The sequence below is a fragment of the Borostomias antarcticus genome, assembly GCF_949987555.1.
Source record: "Borostomias antarcticus genome assembly, chromosome: 17".
Lineage (NCBI taxonomy): Eukaryota > Metazoa > Chordata > Actinopteri > Stomiiformes > Stomiidae > Borostomias > Borostomias antarcticus.
In genome coordinates, this window is record NC_140250.1 from 4,467,632 (window position 1) to 4,493,340 (window position 25,709).

The 25,709-nt window shown below is 44.5% G+C and overlaps 1 protein-coding gene across 1 annotated transcript in view; it reads right to left on the minus strand.

Annotated features, from left to right (window-relative positions):
* Positions 1 to 7,847: 7,847 nt before the first annotated feature.
* Positions 7,848 to 25,709, minus strand: part of mllt3 (MLLT3 super elongation complex subunit) — a gene marked incomplete at its 3' end in the record, with an annotated part of 46,073 nt that continues 28,211 nt past the window's right edge. Inside the window, exons 7-12 of the mRNA XM_084452345.1 lie at positions 13,539 to 13,611; positions 13,106 to 13,244; positions 11,901 to 12,000; positions 10,671 to 10,739; positions 10,161 to 10,232; positions 7,848 to 7,979 (exon numbers count right to left, since the gene is read on the minus strand). Coding sequence (XP_084308471.1) covers positions 7,848 to 7,979; positions 10,161 to 10,232; positions 10,671 to 10,739; positions 11,901 to 12,000; positions 13,106 to 13,244; positions 13,539 to 13,611 — 585 coding nt within the window. The remainder of the gene's footprint in view (positions 7,980 to 10,160; positions 10,233 to 10,670; positions 10,740 to 11,900; positions 12,001 to 13,105; positions 13,245 to 13,538; positions 13,612 to 25,709) is intronic.

Genomic DNA, 25,709 nt, shown 5'->3' on the forward strand with positions numbered 1-25,709 from the left:
TGCCTTCATTTAAGCAATTGAATCGGACTGGATTGGAAGGATATCATTCAGCCTCTCAAATCCCGGGGTGACGATCTCCCTTTTCACTTGTTCTTTCTGGCGGTATGTATGCGGTGACTGTCCAGCACTAAACCTACCACCCCAGTTATAAAAGCATCTGAAAATGGCTTTGGTGTAAGTCTTTATTGCCTGGTGCTCCCCAAGAAGCCTCTCTCTGGGGGGAAAAAAAAGCAATCCTCCCTCTCCAGGGCTATTTGGCTTTTAATCAGATATATAGGACTTTTATCCAAAGCGTTTTACACTGGCCTTTCATTCACACACCAATGGCGACAGCTGCCATGCAAGGTGCTAGCCTGCTCATTGGGAGCAATTTGGGGTTCAGTATCTTGCCCAAGGACACTTCATGTGGACAGGAGCCAGAATTCAAACTGCTGACCCTACGATCATTGGACGACCGGCTCTACCTCTTGAGCCCCCCCCCACCCAGACATTTAGGTACTGCTATACTTGACCTACGCTTTAATGTTTAAACCTAATGAAATGTTTTTCTTTGCATGACAAAACTCCCCAGCCTGAACCCGACAATGTCAGCATGCTGTTAACTGTCCACCAGATGGTGCTGCAACTCCATGGTTGCAGTGTTTAAAGTGCCAGAATCAACCAGGATTTTTGTCACACTAGAGGTGCAGTCTGTAAATCAGAAGATATATTTTTGGCTTAAAGCATTTTCAATATAGCGCTAATAAATTATACACTTCACTGTGAAGTTCATGGCATTGTCCCATTCGACATTGGCTAGGAGAGACCTTAATTCATAACTTCTTTTGTTTAAAGCCAGTGTAGTACAATGTCAGGACTCTTGATGTTGGCAGTGACAGTGCACAGATTTTAAGCGTGTAGGCTACACCTGCTATGAATGATGTAGACGCCTTAGTCCTATGGAACATGGGTATAAGTCATTTAGAAGTAATTATCTTCAAATACCTGACTCAGCAGTTTTCTTTATCTAAAACTGTCGACCTAATTTATTATAATTATATAAGTTATTTTGAAACCATCCGAAGTATGCTTGGCAATATATCTGAAAGCATACATACTACACTTGGTCAAGTCTTGGCCTACCAAACAAGATCGCCTTTTGAAATGTCATTGATTCCAAAAAGAGGACTTCAATAGAACTATGTTGACTTGAGTTATTGTAATATAAGAATTAACATTCATAATTTCATGCCACTTCACATGTTCATAATACTAATTAACAATTTAGAACTAGTCAAGTGTGAAATTTGACTTTGTGAACTCATTGCTGGAACATTAAATTAATACCTCTTTTATTTAGCTAATCTGTAATTAACCTTTAGTTACTGGCAACTGATGAATTGTTTTGAAGCCTTGATGAAAAGCAGCTGCTAATGAGCCTTTCCCCTCCCCTGATCAAGACCATTCCAGGCCGTTCTCGACACACAGTGGGTTAAAGAGTTTAGGGTTGAACCATTAAGTCCATTAAGACAAGAAAGAGGGGGTCTCCATTCATTTGGTTTCAATTAAAAACCCACAGGAAATATGCAGTGCACACCTTGAAGCTGTGGAGCGGTTTCCCTCGCATCCTGATGGAAACCATCACACACATCTGGGACCCTTAGGGAGAGCGCAAGGGATACCGAAGGTTTATGAAGTTTTAATGAAAAGTGCATGACAACATGTCATCGCGGGATTATGATAATTTATCGACGAATGAAGAGAACGTTCAGTGCAGAACAAAAACACAGATCAACAGTGTTACAGTGTTAAACTTCAACGTCCAGCCTAGTTTGCACTTTTCTGTGCACAAGTCTGTACATTTAGACTATATGTTTTGTATCGTATGCTGGTTGTGACTTTCATTTTATGTTTTATTGTTAAGATCAGTGCCTTAATCATTTCCATGATGGAATGTATTGCATGAAATAGTTTGGAAACATTTCTGTTAGCCTCTCTTGCGCCTATGAAGTGATATACAGTATGCTTGACTTAACAAGATAGTTGGACAGAACTGAGGACAGGATGCCCCCCCCCCCTCCCTCTTGTCTGTGTTCAAGTTCATTCTTTGGTCTTCTTGCTGGCCTGTGGCTGGGAGCTTTTGATTGCTCAATAGAGTAGGTTTCCCTAGCGTAGGTAGTTAAGATCTGGTCTGTAGAACATTGGTACCCTCATGACACAGAAAACCTACCAGATGCCCAAAAGTAAAAGAAGAGACGACACCGACCCACTGTGAATGTGGCGGTAGGATGAGATTGATTTAAACAGATTGGTTAACGGGGTGTCCCCCTCTCCTCTCCCTCGTGGGCTCTGTGGCGTATTGTGTGTGTGTGCGTCTGGGAGGGGGGGAGGGGGCGAGGGGGCGGGGGGTGTCTGCGGGCTCCCTACTTATAACCTCCCTGGCGGGCTCACACAGACGGGGTGGGCTGCCAGGGGTCACGGATCGCTGGCCCTTCCAGATCCATCAAGGGGAACAAAGCTCGGGAGAGAGAGAGAAGCAGCACCAAGCCAAGCTCCACCAGAATCAAAGCCCAGGTTTGGGGGGGGGGGATACGATTTGCTCCACTTTGGTGGTGCCGGATTGTAGGGGGGAGCGGGGCGGGGTAAAAACAATAATCAAATCCAGGGCGTCTGGGGACTTTCGGGGGGGAATTATTTATATACAGCCGGCGAGCCCGGCCGGGCGGGTGTCCCCCGCCGCGCCCCTCCTCTCCCCGCCCCTTTGAAGTCGGCTCGCTTTTGTTCTTTACATAACTTGATCTGATATTTGAAAAGCTAATTTGTACGAGTTTTGGTGGGAGAGAGAGGTGCCACCCAGAATTCCGCGGGGCAACCGACAGGAAGGTCAACGCAACGGGCTAAACCATATTATGGGAGGCTTTGAACGACTGTCACTGTGCAAATTTGATGACAATGGCAGATTAGTCTGGGGGATGAAATCTCTTGGCAAATAAAAGGCCTGCATGCTTTGGTGGTCGCCATTTGCGATCAAAGTTCTCAAGAAAATAGACTGTGATAAATAAATTAAAAAAAGACAGCTGAACATACATTTGGTACCGAATTATAGACAAAACATTGTCATAAAAAAAAGAATAATCATGACATATGGTTGTCCATCTACATCCTTGGACTTTGCTTGATCGATGAAATTGATTAGGCATAAACCTCTTGATACATTATTTACAAAAATCTAATGACAAACTGCTTCAAACGGGACAAAATTATGCCCACACTTTAAATGATTGAATCATGTTTCGTGCATGCTTAACTCTTCCTCCGTAACATAAACCTGTGTACACATCCATGTCAGCATTTACGCTCTTTTGTCTCGCAAACAATCTGGACTGGAGCATGCCTAAAACGGGGGAGGCAGGGGGTACGGGTGAGAGAGGGCTTTTCATCAACCTTTAATGACTTCCTTTAGGTGTTTTTTGACTGCCTTCCAGAGCGGCTTCCGGGTGCCTTTCTCTCTCCCGGCCTTGGCCTCGAGCCAGGCTGACAATCAATGTCTCTGTGTCTCTTCTGTGGGAGATTATTTCTAAGGCCTCCCCTCTTTTTTATTGAAGGAAATGGTATTTGGAGGCTCAAACAGGATGTCGTGCTGGCTGGCCCTGACTGTGAACTGTTCCCAACCCCCGACCCCCAGCCTTCTCTTTCCCCCTTCCCCCAAACACACCCATTCTCTCTCTCTCTCTTTCTTTCTCTTTCTCCCTCTCCACTAAGTGCTGGACACGCAGGTGACTTCATTCTCTCTCTTTCTCTTTCTCTCTCTATTGCCACTGCGCCTAGTCATTTCAAAAAGCAGACCTGCTTCCAAATACTAATGAAAATCCGTCCATCCAAATAATTATCTGTGCTTGATTGATCTTGCGTGGTAAAATGGTATCCAATGGGCCGGTCATTAAAATTCAAAACCCACTCACCTGACTCTACAGGTTTATTCAAGCAAAATGTTCAATTCAGGAGGTCTGATGTGAGTATTTCAAATACTATCTATTTGAGTATTTGAGAAAGCTCCTCCCCCAACATACTTGCACACTTGGAAAGGATCTGGGGCCTGGTACCCTTTTCAGGTCATGGAGGGATAAGCCGTCCTCTCTAACTAGCACCAGTCCCGTGAAAGAGAAGATCGTAAAGGACCCTTTAGAACAAAAACAAATCCTGCTTGCATACAACCTGTCACATTGTCAGGAAGGAGATAAAAACAATAAGTATTACTACTGAGTGACAAAATGCAGCCGGCCGCCTTTGTCGCCTTGCGGCCTGCACTGTCACGTGTGTACACAGACACTCAGTGTGATGGGCCATAAAGCCCGGATTGAGAGAGAAAAGCAGGGCTTGGGAACCCCCACCTACCAACCTTGACTCGCTTTTAAGAAAGGAACAGTGCTCCGACTCCCTGAACCACTCCCGAAAATATTCTGTGCCGAGCCGGGGGACTATAGGCTGATATACTTTACAGAATGACAGTGAGAGAAGCCGAAGAGAGAAAGCGCGTTAATGCGGTTAAAAGTGAATCACATTCTCTAAATACCTTGGCGCTCCCGGCCGTTCCAGCTGCTGCAGCTCATATCAGGCTGCTGCTTGGGATTGGTGTTAAATCGGCCAGTTTACCGTGTCCATTAGTGACTAACAGGGAGGAGATTTCTTCACATAAGTGGTAGCCGACCTCAGAAGTCTCAACTGTGTTTTCCATTTGTCCATATAGACCCTGGGTTTCCTGGCTAGCAGACTCAGTCTCAGGGTCGTGAGTTGGCACAGCTCAGCATTTCATTGTACATGGTAGCCTACCTGTAGGCCTACCGTTTACTGTAGCCTAGTATGACAAATAAACGTTTATGTTACACCCATAACGTTATTATTACACCCAAGTGCATTGAAAACATCCCAACTGCCAGAGAGGTGGGTCAGTGCTGGGCATCCCTCCAAAGCAATAGTGCCTTGCTCAAGGGCACAATAATAGCACCCCGACAGTACTAGGATTAAAACTAATGACCTTTTGGTGACCGGCCTATTGCTCTAACCTTGAGATGACCGGCACTCAGCATCTCTCTTTCTTTCCTATCACGGTGATCTATAAGGACAAGGTCATCAGGGCAGGCCGTTTGAGTAGCCTACACTGTCTCTACACCAGTGTTGGGCAAGTTACTTAATAAAAGTAATCTAGTAAAGTTAGATTACTTTCTCTAAATTGTAATTAGATTACTTTACAGATCTCTCTCTCCGAAAAGTAATGGGATTAGCCTACTAGGCTAATTACTTTAGGCTACTTTTTAGTTACTTTCTAAAACTAGATCATTCCTTACCCGAATCATAGAAGTAGGTACTGATCTAGAATCAGTTTTGCATCTTAGATCATGATAGACACAAGAAAATCTGATCATATGCCAACCGATGACATAGGCAAAAGTCATAGGCACTACATAGGTAGCTCAAAGTAATCCCATTTTTATTAGGTCAGTAGCTGTAATCTGCCTACTGAACACTCAAATGTAATCCCTTACATTCCAAGTTACTGGAAAAGGTAAGTCTGATTACAGTAATCCGTTACTTTGTAATCAGACTGCTCTACACCACTCTTCCCGCATGCCCGATATGCTAGTGAGGGCAAGACTAGGCCTACTGTTCACTAGTAACCATTCATGCCCATCACGCATCGTTATCAATGATCTCTTTCCTCACCACTGTGGACGCCGTCATGTCATGAAGTCTGTTCCATCTCTCCAGACCCCCGGACCAGGTCGCCATGTCACGCCCAGCATCGGAACGACGTAGCGTACTCGGCTGTTCCACAGAAACCCACCCGTCTCGTCAGGTCTTCCGACGTCTGACAAGAACATTATTATCACTGACCTTACTGTTGTGTATGTAGGCTACTGGCGCCATAGGCCTACTTCTTGAAGCGTTGGCACTCCCATCCGTTGGCTTTCTGAATCTGAGCGGAGCTGGTCGCGGCGTCACTAAGGTCCATTGAGCCTCAGGCTTCGAATAATAGAATCAACACTGGGACAGTGGTCAGTGCGGCCTCTTGTGCGTGTCCAGTACCACACTTTTGTTTTCAGAGTTTTACTGGATTTCCAGCATCTCTCCATATAGTTCACGTCACGATGGCCAGAGTGCCACTTGTTCGTGTTGCTCAGGTGTGTTTCATCATGCTAACCTGCTATATCCCCAGACCAGACTGACGCACCTTTGGAACAGTCGCAGAGGTGAACGAGATCCGCCCCCATATGTGCAGGTCACACGAGGTCAGAGAATCTCTCAAAAACGATAGAAATCACTCAAGTAATTCCATTCAATGAACCTCCCCAACATCAGACCATCTCTTCACTTCACATCCCATCACTTGGCATAGCCTATACCAGCAAGTCACACTTTGCTGTGAGTAATGTGACTGAAATTATAGTCTGCTTACACATTTTTCCATTGAAGCTGACCAATCATTCTAACAAATGAGAGAACAGTGTTATCACATATAGAGTTTATATACACATATAAACAATATATCATGATATTTCGACCAAAACAAATGTCTTTGGGCTTGGATATGGAATCAAGCGAAATGACAAAAGACATTCATAATTTTAAACACACAATGACGTAGCCTACAAAAAGGCAACGTTAAAAATCAGAGTGCCAATAACCTTTTTTCAACAGGTTGCACATTACCTCATCTGTACATCATACAGAATCTTTATTTTTTTCCTACAAATACACAAGAACTCATAAGGCAGACAAAGGTCCAGCAAAATGTAACTGCACATTCTGCTTCATGGTCCCTGAAAAAAGACCACCAGTATTTCCCCCAAACAGGTATACTCTGCAGACAGAACAAAATCAATTTCAATTCTTAAAATTAGCAAATGGACAATGTCCACCATGAAACAAAAACCTTTTCTTCCAAAATTCCAGAGCTTCATTTGGCAACTGAGATCCCCGTGTAATAAATAAAGATGAAATGTCCTGCACATTTCTTACCCCAAATTCCAAAATTAAATGATTTTTAGCAATTATTTTTTATTTTTTTAACACAGGCCTGCTGTCAACCCTAACAACATTGAGTAGTCAAGTGATGATGTCCAATTCTTGGAGCGTATATGCTTGTAACTGTAGAAGATGCGGCACACTTTGGAAATCATCATCCAGTAAAAACAAAATACGTTTGGTGCCACAAATGTAATGTCTGTGTTTTGAGTGCACGGTTTGTCCTCTGCTCGTACCAGTGGGCTCTGATCACGTCTGTACTTCATATAAACTTCAGGGAAGGCAACACTGCCATCCTCCTGATCTGACATTTGATTGCCATTCAAGTCACCCCACAGCTCATGATCATTAGGGCCTCCACTGTCATGGAGAGCCCAGGAGATGCCTGTTGCGAAGTGCTTGCACAATTATAATTCTTTTTTTTTTTTGTTGCTATCCCACACACCTGGAACTCAAATTCAATAAATAAGACCGATAATGCAGTAAGGCAGTGTGGAACATGCATCTGTCACGAGAGAACAAAACATTAATCGCACATACAGTACATTGTAACGATATGCACATTCATTACGCGCAACAAGGTCTCAATTTTACATTTTTTTTGTTAGCTGACGTTTTCAAGGCTTTCTGGGTGACTGCCTGGTCGACAGGCATCGTCTCCAGGGTGACGCAGTGGTTCGATCCAGTCTGTGGTGAGGAGACCCTCGACCGGGCCGCGGAAGGGTCCGGTTGCATCATTAAGACAGTTCAAGTTTAAAAGACACAGACAAAAAGAAAAAGCTGGAGGGGGAGGAGGAACAGTTTGACTTTCGTCCACCCCGCCGGCAGCCCCGTCGCTCGCGGCCTCAGGAGGCGCCGGACGTCTCCAGGTAGCTCTGGAGCTTCCGGACCGTGGTTTTGTCCAAGGAACAGAGGTCAAAGTCAAACGTGGTGTTCGTGATGTGGAAGTGTCCGGTCTCTTCGATGAGATTCACTATCTGTGAGAAGTGAGGCACAGAGAGGGCAAAAGATAAACAAACAACAGGAAGAGAAACGGCAGCAGCACCATCTCAAATAAAGGCAGGCGGCCATTTTCACAATACTTTTCACGATAAGCCAATTCAGATGAAACAGGAGGCAGCTCATCTCTATGGGCGCTGTCCTAAAACAAGACAATACAGATACTGTATCAAATCAAACTTTATTGATAGCGCATTTCATACACAGAGGCAACACAATGCGCTTTATAGAGAGCCATGGGGGGTGGGCATACGACCCACCCCTACATATTCCAGAGGGAAGCAAAAAAAACAGTTTCACCCAGGGGGCCAGAAAGGTGAGCTGTAAAAAATGTTCCCTGACCTCTCTCAATGAGACGATCGAACAAGCTCCTGGAAAATGTTTGTCTATTGGCTAAGGACATTTACAGATATGAAACTACTGATCTAACCGATATCCCATAACGAGACTCATTGACAACGAGTGCCCTTTTGCAACGATGACCTGGTTGACAGGAGGAAGCAGTAGGTATGTCATAGTCGGGGAGTTCACCTCTAGGCTGTATGATACAGACCACAGGGGACATCCTGCTGGTGCAGACACACATCATCCAGCTGCACAAGATTCAAAACTCACTAGCAGGATGGCTCATCAGGAAGCAGGATGGTGATGGTGCCGTAGAGAGTACAGAATATGTACTGTGTACGGACGTCACCATGCATCAAGGGGAACAGACGTTGTGTGCGTGCGTGCGTGTGTGTGTGTCTGTGTGTATGGAGGGGGGTCCTTCCTTGACTAGTGGGTTATTGGTTCCAGGCCCTCCTCCTTCACATACTGTCTCACTGTGTGTGTGTGCGTGTGTGTGTGTTTGATAGTGTGCGTTTGTGCGTGCGCACACTTGTGTAGGGGCGCGTGTGCGCGTCCGATCATGATGAACGGGGACTCCAGCGTGTGTTGATGATGCCATGCTGTGTTGTAATGGTGATCTGTTTCATGCTGCCAAGCTCCCAGTCTGCATGTGGAAAGCATTTCGCCCCCCCCCCACTCCCACCCCCCCCCCCCCCCCCCCGATATCCGGGGAAGAGACTCGGACCACTGTTATGACAAAGCAGATAGAACTCAGATGCTCGCTCACAACCCCCCTTCCTCTCGCCTCGCCCCCCCCAGATATGGAAGTACACCAAGGGGGTTTTGGACCTGGTTTTTGTTCAGGTGGACAACATTTTGACCTACTTCCTCACTTTCCATTGCTGCTAAAAGAAGCAATATATGTTTATTGCTATATTATATTTGTTCATGAATAAAATATATATATATATATATATATATATATAAATAAAATACCCAACAATCTCCTGTGGCAGACAGTCTGTGTTAGAGGTCCTCTCTATGACATGAGCCAATTTTCCAATTAGTGGTTTGAGAGACTGAAGGGAAAAGCAGAGCGGGGAGGTTTGAGTTAATCATTCCCGTCTCTTGTGAGCGAGTGATGTCGTACGCGTCGCTGGACCCGGGCGGATTTGCTTGATTACTTGGAGAGTTAGCGCTGCACGCTGATGAACTGATGATGTTGTTTGGGAGGTGGCGTCTCTCCCTCTCTCTCCCTCCCTCCCATGCTCTTACTTTCCTCTCAGGCTAACCCTTCATTAGGAGCCGAGAGTCATCCTGGGAAGATGGGAAGATGTAATGGCTGGCATACAGTAGGCCTTGAGAATAGAACCTGGACACTGGCTCTCAAGAGGTGGAAAGAAGGTCAGAAGCCTAATAATCCACGAGCCACCCAAACATGGCCGGCCATTCATTTTTTGGACTTGTGGAGCAAAAAATCCCCCCCATTCATTGTCAATAGGGGGAATTGAAACTGCAATATCTCGGTCACAGAGACACTGGGTTTGGACTGGCATAAAGCTCTCGACCTTAACATTGTAGCAAAACCAAACATGTCCTGCTCGCATGCACATGTGTGCACACAGGGCCATGATATTACACTAGACTCATGACAACAGCAAAACAATCTCATAAGTGAGAACAGAGCTTTTTGCCCAGGTGAGTCAGAGTGCACATCTCACACACTTATCTCAGAAGACCCCCCCAAATCCACACACACACACACACACACACACACACACACACACACACACACACACACACACAGTATTGGAATTCAATTCAATCCATACCTGCTGTAGTATGTGCCTCTCTCTCAGAGTCATCAGTCTTCTGTGCAGCTCCACCAGTTCGTCCAGATACGCCTGAGACACAGAGGAGAGCTGGTCAGCGCAGCAGAGGTGGTTCAGAACTACACTGTCCGAGACATGCAAGCCCAAATGTCACCCTGCGATCTCATCGAAGTTCTCTTGATCTCATGATAGATGCTTGGAGTCAAACACTGGGGTTTGATTATTTGGGTGTGCTCTTATTTCACACTGCACTGGTGCTATTTGGCCAGTTTTATATGTGGCGCTGAATGGAAAACAGATATTGAGATGAAAAAAAAAAGCTTCTACCAGCACTGCTAAGTCAATGAATGTCACCGTTGTAGCGTGGGGGTAGGGTTTTGAGAAGAAATTATCTACTGGAGCTCAAATATAACATTACTGGAAATACTGTCTAGTTTACATAATTGACCAATTCAACTAAAGAGGGAAAAAAAAACTTGTCAAATCATAGCACGAAAAAACAGTCTTTACCTTGTCACAGTCAAGGCTCTTATGTTTATCCTGCTTCGTTTGCTTAATGGGACTCTTCACCTCCAGGATCTGTGAGATATCAAATGAGAAATACACTGTTTACTAAACAGTAATTATTCACCAGCAGTCAAGGGGCACATGGAGAGAACATGTCCAGGGAGTTAGCGGATGCTTATAACGCCGCTCGCTCTGACACGCCCCCCCCCCCCCGAGAGCGACGTTTGACATGGAACCGCTCCCCGGCATCAACAGCTGTTTCCAATCTCGTGAGGAGGAAAGTCAAAAAGGAAAGTCAATTTAATAGCCACCCCCAATGTGTTTATGTTAACATGCGAATGGTTTATGAAAAGGAAATGTATAAGTTCAAATCAGTTTTACTAATTGTCTCAGATATTTTCACTTGGTTTCAGTTGTCAGTCAGGCGCTTGCACCCGACTTGTGGACTTGTTCCCCATATAGGCCAAAGGAACTGATAGAACTTAACAGTTTACATTTGAAGAAACACCATTTACAGTAAACATATGCAAAGCAAATGCTGTACGACCGTTTTCATTGGGGGTCCTACAGCGAAGCTTTTAAGAGTCTACGTACTACCTTCGATGGAATTCTAAAGCCAAAAACAAACCCGTTGGTCGGCTGAAAGCAGTGGGGTGCAGAATCAGTGTCAAGTCATGCCGATTTTCAACCAATCACAGAAGCCAGTCCCTTACGAGTAATCTAATATCCTCCTCATTCATTTTGGGTTCCCCCCAGTTCCGGCGCCAACTGGCCATCACTGTTTCCTCAGGCAGTACAGAGGTCTGGCTTTAAGGGAATAATAGGATATTTGTGTAGGTTATTAAACTTAATAATACATAATCTTACTATGTAACTACATAGTCATTTCTGTATTTAAACAATAATTGACAGTCCTAGTCTAGTTTTTTTTAGTGGTACTCCAAATCAAATCCAACTTTATTTGTATAGCGCATTTCAGACACAGAGGAAACAATGTTCTTTACAGAGAGCAATGGGGGGGTGGGCATAAGTCCTACCCCTACATATTCCAGTGGGAAGCATAAAAACAGTTAGGTACTGACTTATGTAGTTGCATGTAACAAGGTTACATTGTAGAATACATTATTAACATATTGCCACACAGGTGACTGAACATGAAGGTCCAGAACATGTTACATTTGGACCTCTTTTGGCTGAAGCATTCCTACTGATGAGTTAGCCAGTGAGTCTTACCTGGCTGGTACTGGTCTTTAATAAAGGTGGGGGGTCGTTGCGCAAGGGGGGCGAAGGGGAGGAGCTGTTCTCACTCTCACTACCGTCACTCAGGCTGACCCTGCAGAGGGAGAGGGAGGGAGGAGAAGAGAGGACGATCAACAGCAATCCAGGAAGTAGTGGAAAGGTGGAAACGCACCAAGGCGCCGCCGCCGAAAAAAGTGGGCTTTCGGACCGTCGGGCCGCTTCGCCTGGCTGGGGCTGCGTTTTCATTTATCAGGAGCTTGTTACTCTTTCGGCTTGACCTGCTCCTGACATGTGGGGACGTCTAATCATCAGGATTTTCATCGTTGATAGCTATGGCAACGCGAGGTTCTATTGAACACAGAGATGAAAGCCTTTTCTGAAAGCAACTGATTTATTCACAGCTTTAGATATGTATGATACAAACTAGACGGGGCAATAATTACTCAGTGAAAACAACTGAGATGTAAACACAGCAGGAAAGAGCAGACTTGTAGCTTTCTATTAGAACCAATATTATCTCTCTACACCAAATACACGGAGTTATGCCCCCTTGCGCTTGCAGTCAGTTAATCAGAACTCTCAGTCTCCTCTTTAGTGCATGGAAACAGATGGTCAGTTCCTCTCTCTGTTGCTATTTAAAACTAGCGGCTTCTCCCTCACAAAACCCATTGATACACAGATGTTTATCAATATTTTTCGTTTATCAATGTATTTTTCATTTTTCCTTAACCTTGAGGGATTATAGGTAAATTTCACCTAGTTGTTCATGCGGGCTTCTCAGTCTAGTGAATGCAAGACTGACATTCTATTCCTGAGTGAAAGGAAGTCAAAACTAGAAGTCTGACCGTAAGCTAAAATTAGCACTGACAAAAATTTCGGACATGCCAGAAATTTGTCGGGAGGTCGAAGCCTCGTCTTTAGAACGTAGGAGCAGTCGTTGATTAGTCGCTGGTCACCGACTCTCTCACACTGCGACTTATGATGTCCCGATTTGAACTTTTTTCGACTTTTGCTTTGAAATCAACCGTTCACCGGAGTAAAGAATCATCTCGTTGTTGTAATAAAAGTTACTCCGAAAAGAAATGTGAGCAACAAAAACACAGATGAAACACACAAAATGGAAAACACAGGAGCTGCTGTGACTGGCTGCTTCTAGCATGGCGCCACGCGATCTGAAGACGCCTCACGGCTGCCCGTACCTGCGGTGGCGGTGTGTCATGTGTGTGTGCATCGGTCGCTCCAGGTCAGAGTCCATGTCGTTGTCGTCCTCCTCTTCAGACTCCTCCTCGTTGTCGTCCGAGTGCAGGTCCTGGATTATCGACCGGAGGGGACCCAGCACTGTGGTAGTGAGGGGGGGGGAGTGAGAAGGTGAACGTGCACAAGATAGATGTTTGTGAGACAAAGAAACGATGTTAGAATGAAATGGCCCAGTGGGATTGATAAGACGATAGTAATTGACAGTGGCCCAGGCAAATTACGGTATTGGTGTCAGGCCAATATAAAAATAGATCCTTATTACAATGGCCATCAATGCATATAGTGCGTGTGTGTGTGTGTGTGTGTGTGTGTGTGTGTGTGTGTGTGTGTGTGTGTGTACACTGTATGTCTATGCATCTTTTGCCTTAGATTTACCATGCCGTTTGTGACTGGGCACAAAGCCTGAGCTAGAACTGGAACAGGAGCTGGCAGGACTGGGCTGCTCTGACTGGAAGAGAGAGAGAGAGAGAGAGAGAGAGAGAGAGAGAAAGAGAAAGAGAGAGAGAGAGAGAAAGAGATAGAAGCAGCATTAGATACATTCATACAGCTCTACACACATGTAAGCAGAAGCCACAGCAACAGAGTACTGAAGCAAAGACCGTTACCAGGGACCTAGTCTGGCTCAACAGATGTACAGCGCATCCAGAAAGTACTCACACCGTCACTTTTTCCACATTTTGTTACAGTGTGTACAGTGTGTATGTTACAGCCTCGTTCCAAAATGGATTAAATTCATTTTTCCTCATCAATCTACACACAATATCTCATAATTGTGAAGTGAAAAAAGTGTCATTTTTGCACACAAAAAAATAAAAATAAAAATAAATGGAAAAATCATATGTGCATAAGTATTCAGTAGCGTTTATTCAGTACTTTGTTGAGGCACCTTTGGCAGTGATTGGATTAGTGATTAGTTGATAGTCCACCAGTGGTAAATGCAATTTAGTGAGTAAATTATCCATAGACCTCCAAGACATCTGGGAAAGGGTACCAAAAAAAATCTGCAGCATTAATGGTCTCGAAGAACACAGTTTGGAACCACCAGGACCCTCCCTAGAGCTGGCCGCCTGGCCAAACTGAGCGTGGGAGAAGGGCCTTGGTCAGGGAGTTGACCAAGAACCCGATGGTCACTCTGACAGAGCTCCAGTGTTCCTTTATGGAGATGGGAGAACCTTCCAGAAGGACAACCATCTCTGCTGCACTCCACCAGTCAGGCCTTTATGGTAGAGTGGCCAGACAGACGCCACTCCTCAGTAAAAGGCACACTCCCGCTTGGAGTTTGCCAAAAGGCACCGAAAGGACTCTTCATGAGAAACAAGATTATTTGGTCTAATGAAACCAAGATTGAACACTTTGGCCTGAATGCCAAGCGTCACATCTGGAGAAAACCAGATCGCTCATCACCTGGCTAATACCATCCCTACAGTCACCTGGCTAATACCATCCCTACAGTCACCTGGCTAATACCATCCCTACGGTGAAGCATGGTGGTGTCAGCATCATGCTGTGGGGATGTTTTTCAGCGGCAGGAGCTCTAAGACTAGTCAGGAGCAAAGTACAGAGATATCCTTAATGAAAACCTGCTCCAGAGCACTCAGGACCTCAGACTGGGGTGAAGGTTCACCTTCCAACAGGTGAATGACCCCAAGCATACAGCCAAGACAGCGAAGGAGTGGCTTCGGGACACATCTGTGAATGTCCTTGAGTGGCCCGGCCAGAGCCCAGACTTGAACCTGATTGAACATCTCTGGAAAGACCTGAAAATAGCTGTGCAGCGACGCTCCCCAACTAACCTGACAGAGCTTGAGAGGATCTGCAGAGTAGAATGAGAGAAATACCCCAAATACAGGTGTGCCAAGCTTGTAGCATCATACCCAAGAAGACTTGAGGCTGTAATCACTGCCAAATGTGCCTCAACAAAGTACTGAGTAAAGGGTGTGAATATTTATGTACATCTTTCAGTCTTAAAAAAAAAAAAAACATTTGCAAACATTTAAAAAAAAAAAAAAATTCATGGGGTTATTATGGGGTATTGTATGTAGATTGATGAGGGGGGAAAATTATTTAATCGATTTTGGAATAAGGCAGTAACATAAAATGTGGAAAACGTAAAGGGGTGTGAGTACTTTCTAGATGCACTGTAGATTAAGATAAGCCTCTCATTGGCAGTGTTCAATTCCTGTGACAACAATCAGATTCAATCCCCCGACATTATTTTGCAAAGAAAAAAGCTTAGCGCCACCCAAGACAATTGTGATTAGTTTAAAGAAATACATAATTTTTCTATGGAATACCAAATGTGCCAACATTAAATTAAGAACTACTCAAACAATTATGGAATATTATTTCATAATTGTTATTTTCACAATAATAAAAATTTTAATATTTTTTTTGTGTGTTTTATTTTCAAATGGCACTCATAACTTTTCATACACATTTATTTCATAATGACTTTGCATAATAACGCTTCACATTTCATGACATGCCCATGAATTCATGAATGGACTGATCACACCCACACACATTAGGAGCAAGGCTGAGAGCAGTATTCACCCCTCTTGTTTTCTCTGCCCCCAAAAAAGAAGATTGGAAATATATTTGACTGGGCTCTCTAGCATCTCTACTAAATGGCAGAAAGCATAGGTAGGTAGGTAGGGGTAGGTAGAGTGATAGTCCACCATGCACTTCACCGCCTAGCCACCAGAGGGCACTGCAGCCACAGGGGGATTGAAACGGCCATATCTTGATGTGGGAAGGTCACAGAGACACGCGGTTTGGACTGGCAGAAAGGTATCGATGTGACGAATGCAGCAACACCAAACATGTCCCACTCGCACCCTGGGTGCCCCAGTCCGAGGCAGGCGCCACAGAGCCGCCCAAACAAACCTGCCCATTCACCTCCATTCATTTGGACTTGGACTCAGGAGCCAAAATGACAGTTTTAGATAGATCGACCAATCGATGGACCACAACGGCTCCACGGGCACTGTGCACTAGTAATATCAAGGGGGGGAAAAGTATTCTTTATTCTGGATCTTGGTGGAATAAGTGTTCACCTTCTTTGTTGTCAAGACGAGGCTAGGCAAGGCAAAGATTCTCTCCACAAATCATGTTATATTGACTCATCCGGTGCATACCATTACCATTTGCCATGATTTTTGAATGATTAGGTCACCTCTGTCATTAGGTCGTCCTCAGACGAGCTTGACAGCGAAGTCTCCAATCCTCTCGGTCGTCCATACATCCAGCCAGTTCCGCAGAACTCTCCACTCCTGCGTCCCTCCTCAGTACATCCACGTACGTTGGTGTGGGACGTCCTCTTAATCGGTGCCCGTGTGTCGGCTCCCAGAGCACCAGCTTGCTGGTTGGGAGTTCATGATGTCTGTGGCAGTGGCCAGAAAGTTTTATCCCCCTGGATGGCACTTTCTCACTCAGCTTTGGTAGCCCCCCCATACAGATGCTTGTTGGTAACATGCTCGTTCTGGTTGACATTTAGCACCACACGCAGCATTCTGGTGTAGCACCCATCTAGAGACTTCTGCAGGGTGGGCTTCAGGGTCCATGTTTCACAGCCCTATAGGAGGACTGACTCCACGGTCGCATGGAAGAAGCTCAGTTTGATGTGTCGAGGGAGATTGGAGTTCCACACACTATTCATGCCATTCAGGGCCCTCCATGCCATCTGTGATTCATACAAAACACTGAAATGACCTGGAAGGCAGGAGGGAGAGATCTTTATTATAGTTTTTACTGTAGGTCTGAATGCGCTGACACACTAATGAGGCAGCAACCAGTCATTGTGCGTTTCCAAGCCATCGGTTGTCATAGAAACCTCCTGTAAAGCATACCGACCCTGAGGTGCCTCCAACTATGCAGCGTTGAAACTTTATGGAAGCCAAGATGGTCAAAACGGACCACAAACCGGACCACATCTGGCCGTCTCACCACAGGACATTGTGGGACTCGACATACAAAGACAAAATCTATATTGTTGTAACTTGTCAAAGATTATTATGTCATAACCACACATATCAGACAAACACACACACAGTGGGCCACTCCTGATGGGCTTAGTCATGCAAAAGTCCCATTTTGAAAGCAATATCATGTGATCTGTCTGACTCATTCCAGAGGCGGACTTTACGATCGCATCTCTGATCCTGGTATAAGTTGTCAGGCGAGTTAGGATCACGGCTGTGAACGTGGTGTCATACAGCAGGCTATGGCCATGCATTTTTTCCTCAAAGCTTTACGCACACAAGAAAACTGGACATCCACTTATCAGAGGGGCAGGCAGGTAGCTTACAGACGCTCATGGTGCTTACAATGCATTTCGAACATTGTGATTGGATGACAGATTCGATGTAAATGACATGGTTTAGAGAAGGTCAGTTGATTCCCCTTTTCAAACGAGACAAAAAAGTGAACATTTCCTTAAGCCTCCTTGGAGAGATGCCCGAAGAGGAAATTTGAAGAAGCCATTAAAGTTAATCTGAATTCATTTGAAGAAGCCATTAAAGTTAATCTGAATTCATTTGAAGAAGCCATTAAAGTTAATCTGAATTCATTTGTTTACATTCCTCTCCGATGACCTGTCAAAGGAACCGACTCACGTCTCCTGAACAATAACCAACTCACTGAAGTTGACCCTCTGGCCAGAGCACAAAGCCATGATTTACGAGGGGACGGGGCTTGAGCAAAATGTTCAGCTGATAAGGGCTTCAAGTCGGTCTTGAATACACCAGCTGCACAAGAAATATATATTTTTTTTTTTTAAACACAAAAACCAGGAAATCAGATTGGAATGAACAAGCCTCTTTCCTGAGGCCTCGAATGGAAGTAATTAATTGGAGGACTGAACCTCTGATATGACAATGCTTCTGTTTTCTGACGAATCGCTGTCTGACATGACAATGCTTGTTTTCTGACGAATCGCTGTCTGACATGACAATGCTTCTGTTCCCTGTCTGGCCTGTTAGGAGGTGAGAGCTTCTTTTCATGCTTAAAGTGGAAGAACCTGTTAATAGGATTCAGATACAGTGTTACATTGAAAGCGATATAAAATGTAAGTTATTCTGCAGGGTAAATTACATTTATGTCCGATGGCGCGAGCCGGTTTGGATACACCCACACTCCCAAGTAAGGCCACAGAAGAATGTGCACACAATTTCTCTGTGGTGTCGACCCGACACTGAATTTTACAGATTGCAGAGCTAGTGGTCTACAAAGACACGGTTTTCAGAGCCAATGGTTTACAAAGACACGGTTTTCAGAGGTCCTCAGGTGACCCACAAGGTCAGAGGTGCTCCACATCGTAGGTTTAACTGGCAAAAATGAAAAACTGTTGCTGTTCAGACATAAAAAAACTCTGTCCTGGCCCCGCAGTGGTGGAATGAACTGCCCACTGATGTCAGGACAGCAGAGTCGCTGCCCATCTTTCGTCGCAGGCTCAAAACTCATCTCTTCAAGAAGTACTACAACAATCCTCCCACCTAAGCACTTACTGTATTATATTATATTGCACTGTACTTTAGATTGCGATCCTTGCACTTTGCCTTCAGCACTAGATTATGCTCTTAGTCACTTGTTTTAGAAAGAAGATGCACTTGTGAGTTCTGGCAAGTAGTAGTACATTGGCTCTTCCTACGTTAAATGCAATTATTGTTAGTCGCTTTGGATAAAAGCGTCTGCTAAATGACTGTAATGTAATGTAATGTAATGTAAATCTTTTTCAGGGTGTCTTAACTAGTGAAGCCATGCACTTGTGTTGTAGTCCTAAACATATACAGTATAGTTCTGATGAGTAATAATCACCACAAGGATGTGTGTGTGCAATCGGGCTGGTTTGTGTGTGTGTGTGGGGGGGGGGCGGGGGGGTAGGGTGTGACTGCCTGTGTCTGGCAAGTGTTTAAGATAGTAGACCCACTAACCCTGCACCCCTGTGGGGTCTTGCAGAAACATGCTGGATCTTTGATGTTGTTTTGCTTCTCTTTCGCTCTCTTTTGGAGCATTTTACACCCAGTTTGTCTGTCTGGGTGTCTTGCTGACATCAAATACACGGACAGAGGCCTTGGGTGTAAATCAGAAGGGCTTTTCCTAGGCTTTGGGTAGACCAGCATAGAACTGAGCACTTGTAAAAACTAGTTCTAACATTTACCAGATGGGAACGGATTTGAACGCTTGAGAAGTTGAAAATCACGATCTAGTAACTGGTTAGGCCTCCGTGTTCAGTCTTCAGGACGAAGCGAGAGAAAATAAGAGCAATACACGGAGATAGCGTGTAAAAAAGAGAGAGAGAGATTATGGTGAGGCCTTTAGCTGTCAGCGTGGTCTGAGTAATGGTGGAGGTGTCTCCATGCTGTAAAACGGTACGTTACTTTCTTAGAGCTAATGAAAAAGAGACTTCAATCAAAACTGACAAAGGTGGCAGCTGTAAGAAAGAAGAAAAAAAAAACGTAAAAGCTGACAGACTTCGAGTAACTAGCCAAACACCACCATAGAATTACAGGTGTAGTGTGAATAAAACAACATATCAAATTAACAAAATTACATAGAACTGGGGGCGTTTATGTCTTTCTCGACTTCTATTTCCGATTGCGCCTATGGGCGTAATATCACAACCTTGTCTGAGATAATTTAAAAAGTGGGCAGAGTGGTATTTATACAAGGACTATCGCCAGATATGTCTCGCCCCAAATTGCCCCCAGAGCCCCTGTCCAGAGCTTGTCCCCAGAGCTCAATGTCCTCCTTACATCCTGGTCACATACTCTTACCCCCGGGTAAACAAGTTGCAAGCAAATACAGTAAATAGGCAAAATCCTTAACCTCATCCAAATAAACCCCCAAATATTTTGTATTATTTGGTGTCTTGATGACTAGGTGCTGTCTAACACAGGACAGGTGTTACTGATTTATCATTTCACCATTTGAGATTAAGAAAAAAAAAAGTGTGCGCGTTCGTGCGCGCGTTCGGCAGCGTTGACCAAACTCTCGCGTGCTTGTGCGCCTGGCGCGTCAACGGGATGAAACAGATGACTTTGGCGAGTCGTCAGGGAGTCAATATTGGGAGTTGCAAAACACATTTTACACATTGAAAAGCAAAAGATCTCCTCTTTCAAATGGTAGCAATAGCCTATATAAAAGGCACTGCTAACGAAAAGGCCACAGCATGTCTCACATTAAATCCAATGCAGCTAATAGTCCCGTACGAATAGGGCTTAACTAGGCCTACGACAATTGAGATAGTAGACTAGCCTACTTTTGACACGGCAAACATACACCACATCTGTCTGTAGGCCTGCAAATGAATTTCATTAAGTAGCCTCCTGACACCAATGCTATACCCCCCCCCCCCCCCCCCCAAGCAACATTAACATTTCATATTATTTATGATATGATTGATTGATATTACATTCTGCAATTTACGCTCTTCATCATTCGCGACAAATATTCCTGCTCATTTCCAGCCTACAAGCTTTGTATTAGGGTTCTTATTGTTATTGAGGTAGTTACAGAGTTTGACCTTGATCTCCAGCCTAACTTCTTCCAAGCTAAAAACCTTACAGGCGTCACCTGCCCAACGTGATATGATTGGCTCAAAACTTTAACAATTTCCAAGCTTCCACGTTCAAATGTGTGTGTCCGCGAGAGAGAGAGAGAGCGAGAGAGAGAGAGTGCGCGTGCCCGCGGACGTGTGAGTGAGTGAGTGAGAGAGAGAGAGAGAGAGAGAGAGAGAATGTGAGGTAGAGAGAGAGGGTGTGCGTGCGTGCACTTGTGCGTGCATGAGAGTCTCATGATAGAGAGCCCATATAGGATACAAGTATGCATATTATGCACACAGGCACGGGTGTTTCTACACATTGTAAAAGCTCTCAGTTCAGCCCTCTATGGGAGACGATCCTTTTCTCTCACAAGGAACACAGAGAGAGCAGCGAACATGAGATGGAATTCCATTCAGATTCTAGAGGCGTGCGAGCCACCACAAATCACGGTGGGGATAATCGCATCTATGTCTGCGGGGATCCAGTCTCTTGGTCTACCGTGGGGGGGCTGCCAGAGAGAGCCCTCGCTCCCCAGAGGCAGTGAAACTGTACACCGCCGTTACAATTTATGAACTTTTTCCGCCCAATGAGGAGAGCAGTGCCAGTGAGTCATTAGAGGCCTGATGACTGCAAGACAAACCGAGCTTAAGGGAGATCCGATGGACTTCCAAGAGCACAAATCAAGTTTCACGGCATTATGTGGAGATTGACTTCTACATTTACATTGGAGGAGGAAGGAAAACCAATGAAGAAAATCACTTTTCCCCTGACTAGGAGCTCATCGTCGCAACTCCATTTTGGTGATTTATTTTTTCCCCTCATTTACACTTTACCTCTTAACACTTGGCAGCCCTGGGATCAATGTATTCTAAACAGTTCATCATACATATGTGATGATCAAAAATTAGTAATGTAAATGTTCTTTTCAACATTCTGAAAACTTGCCATTTTAGAGATACTCAACGGTTTTCACTCAACAGCAACGTCACAGTCTGAAGAGTAGCTTCCTCAGATCTGAAGGCAAACAAGACCGCTCAGCAAGTTTGTGTAGCCTATAGCCTACCTATCCAGTTGTCTGGATAGCCAGTTGTCTGAATAGGTTTAGTACAAACAATGGAGGCAAAACCACCGAGGAGTTACTGAGACATGACCTATGGTGTTACAAAAAATATTCATTTCCTCCTTAGGCAAAGTGAGAGAAAAAGACAAGGACAAATGGCTAAGAAACTTCAATGGCTGTCACCTCCTGACGACTAACAACACACAGCTGGTCTATTGGTTTACTGGGCCGGCTTCTTCAGTGCCGTCGTAAATCTCAGCACCACTCCGTTTTAGTGCTTTTGTCTAGCCTTGCTCAAAGCCACCAAAGCAGTCCTCTTAAAGGACAGTAAACATACTTTAGTATTGGGTTGCTACCATCAATCTGCCCCCTTCGCTTTTATGCTTTGCAAAGTCAAGACAAGTACAAGATGAACGTTGCTGGATTTGAGCTGATCCCCCCCCCAAAAAAACTCAATGTGAAATATAACAGCAAGCAATCATGGGATGGGGTCCTACGGACATGCCCAAGGGAGGCAGACGGACACTGGGCAGACTGACAGACAGGGTCAGAGGGCCGACTGACCAATAGGAGGGTAGACTGACAGACAGGGGTGTAGACTGGTGGGGCAGACAGACAGACAGGGAGGCAGACTAACAGACCGGGGGACAAGCTGACAGGAGACTGACAGACAGGGGTGTAGACTGACAGATGGGGGAGACTGACAGACAGGGGTGTAGACTGACAGATGGGGGGGGGGGGGGGGGGGCAGACAGGGAAAATGACAGACCGACGGGCTGGGCCACCAGGTAAATCCAGCAAAACCAGCCAAAAGTTAGTAGCTGGTTCTAACTGGATTTTCTAGTAGGGTATGACAGCGCCATGTATCCTGTGTTGTGGGCTTCTTTTAACCCAGCAAATTGTGTGTCACACTGCTATATACCGCCTAACAGTCAAAGGGTGCTTTGCTTTGTGTTTTTTAAATGGGCACTACAGTATTTAGCAAAAAGTGCTAACTTTGTCACATCACAAATCATTAAAAAAAAATAATCTCAGATTTTATTTATTGTCACCCAATTTGGTAGCCGATCACACCCGACCTACCCGGCCGGCTACATGACTCTCAAGCCTGTGACTGTGAAATTATGGGCATTTGAAATTCGACAATTTTTGCAGGTATCTAATGCTATATAGCACTTTAAAATACGATTTGCTTATGAACGCTTTACCTGATTCAGTCACCATCGCACGTGTACGCTTGTTGCCATTTTGTTTAAGTGTGTGATTTGGGAGGTCTGTGGTAGTGTAGTGGTCTAAGTGGTTTTGCCTCCATTGTTTGTACTAAACCTATTCAGACAATTGGCTATCCAGACAACTGGATAGGTAGGCTACATGACTCTCAAGCCTGTGACTGTGACTCCGGATGACACCAGAAGGGGGTCGCCGTGGAACTATGGACCCTCACGCCGAAATTAACCTACTCACCCTCAGGAGCAGTCAATGTGGCTGAATATGCCACTCCCTCTGGGATCTGGCCATATTCTGATCTGGCAAGACCAGGGAACGAACACCGTCCCAGCTGCACCAGAACCTGATACTTAGACCACTACACTATCACAGACCTCCCAAATCACACACTTAAACAAAATGGCAACAAGCGTACACGTGCGATGGTGACTGAATCAGGTAAAGCGTTCATGAGAAAATCAAATTTTAAAGTGCTATATAGCATTAGATACCTTCAAAAATTGTCGAATTTCAAATGCCCATAATTTCCTTGTTTTTTGAGATATCTGCAAATGCTCTGACATGGTGCAACATGGTAGTGCCTTCTTCTTGCCCAGTCTGTTTCAAGTCTCTAGATTATTGTTATAGTTGAAGTTATGAGCACTTGAAATTTGTGGCTTTTTTTTTGTTTTCTTGAAATACCAGTTTCTCCGCCATCTTGGATTGGATCTCTTAGCTATACAGTCTATAGGGAGACATGCACAATACATGTACATGTGAAATTTAAGACCAATCAGACTTATGGTTTATTAGGAGAAACCTTTCATAGGTTTTGGCAAATTTTCCACCTGCAGAAAAATACATCATGACGGATTTTATGGGTTGTTGAGGCAAAGCTGTATTTGTACAAAGTATACCAGGTTTCATAAATTTGTCAAATGGGATGTAAATGCCAGCATTTTAAAATGTATGTTTTGAATCAGTGACTGTAGCGCCACCTATGGACAAATCATGGTGATTCTTCGTGGCATACTGTAGTTACTCACGGTCTGTAGTTCCCACCTGGTGATCTATAGCATTTTGGTCAAGGACATTGTGTTATTTGACCATTTCCAGGAGAATCATAATAATACCATCAATAACAACAACCATGCACTTTCAGTTAGGGATTGAGACAAGGCCAATTTAACACTGACCACTTTAAATAACCACATAGAAATGTAGCTCTGGGCCAAGACTAAACAAGCAGCAGTCTTGTCTTCATTTGCATAACTTTGGAGTCCAGTGATACAGAACTACTGTATATGAAAACCCTCTGCAGCTGCCCTCATACTGGACATGAACCACGTGTCCACTGTTTCTGGATAAAATAGGAAAATGAGAATGCATACTGTATAGTAGCTGTATATCGGGTGTTCTCGCAATATTTTTTCCATGCTACTGTATCAATTTTCATGGTACAGTTTATTTTTTTAACAAGGAAAATATACAGAACAAGACACGGAATAGCTATAGATATAGATAGAAAATTAAGGATAGAATTCAGTCGATATGTTTTAAATGGATTTTAAATGCCCTTACATTCCCTCTGCCCTCACGATTACCTCCAGGGAGCAGGGGATGGAGTCGTATTTTCAGCTGTGTAGAGTATCGCAATACATCACAATATGTACTGTATCATACCGTAATGTATCGTGATACGCATCATATCTTGACCCACGTATCGTGATGCGTCCTGTGTGGTGAGGTCCTTGCCAATACCCGTCCCTACGTACCAGATCAGTGATTTCTCACAGGAAGGCAGGAAAAAAGGCTGAATTTTGAATGTATTTCAACAGGAGTAGCCAGCCAGCGTTGGGCCACCAGAGCAGCCCGCCTGTTGTGACGAGCACCTGGTCTAGTTTCACCCTGCGCTGCCATTTACGACCCACCACACACATTACTTCAGTTACCCTGACTAGTCTCCAGACCTTTCTCCACACTACTGTTTTAGAGAAAGGTTGAACGTTATCATTCTGAGATTGCGGAGGAAAAGAAATGTGTCAGGGGATTGAATCTGATTGGCTCATCACAAAAATTATACTATAGTAAGACACACACAAGTTTACTTTGGCCCTTCTGGGAGTTTGTGTTGGTATACGTCAGTGTATTTGAATCGAGGCCAATCAATGAAAACACCACAGGCATGAAAGAGAATTGTCAAAAGCAAAGGGAAAGACACAATGAAATGCTTTCTGCCATAAATGCAGAACGTTTGCCCATTTTCCTCCAAGTCAAAAGATTAAAGGGGAACTCTCAGCTATTCATGGCTTCTCTCCCCCATTCTCCTTGGGTGCCATAAAACCATAAATTACGCTGTTCGCCTTTCTGCTTATAAAATCCACTCTTTAGGGAGAGTTTCTTTACAAAATGTGTGAGGACCCAAAGAAAGACCTGCCCATTCATCTGAAGGTCTACTGATGAGTCAGTTATAGTGTGCCCATCCTAACAAAAGCCTGCAGCCTTCAAAACTAGGTTTGATAACAGGACAGCCTACAGAGGCGCAGTCCAGCTGACACCTGGGTCTCTTTTCCAGGGGAGTCGTGCTCACAGTAAAGCCTCCGGAATATTTCCACGGGAACGTTTGCTGGGGATTTATGCACAATTAATTCCAAAGTGACAAAAAACTATTACAATACACACATTATTTGGTATTGCTTTACTTGTTTGGTATTTTTCAAAATGCCAGCATCATAATGT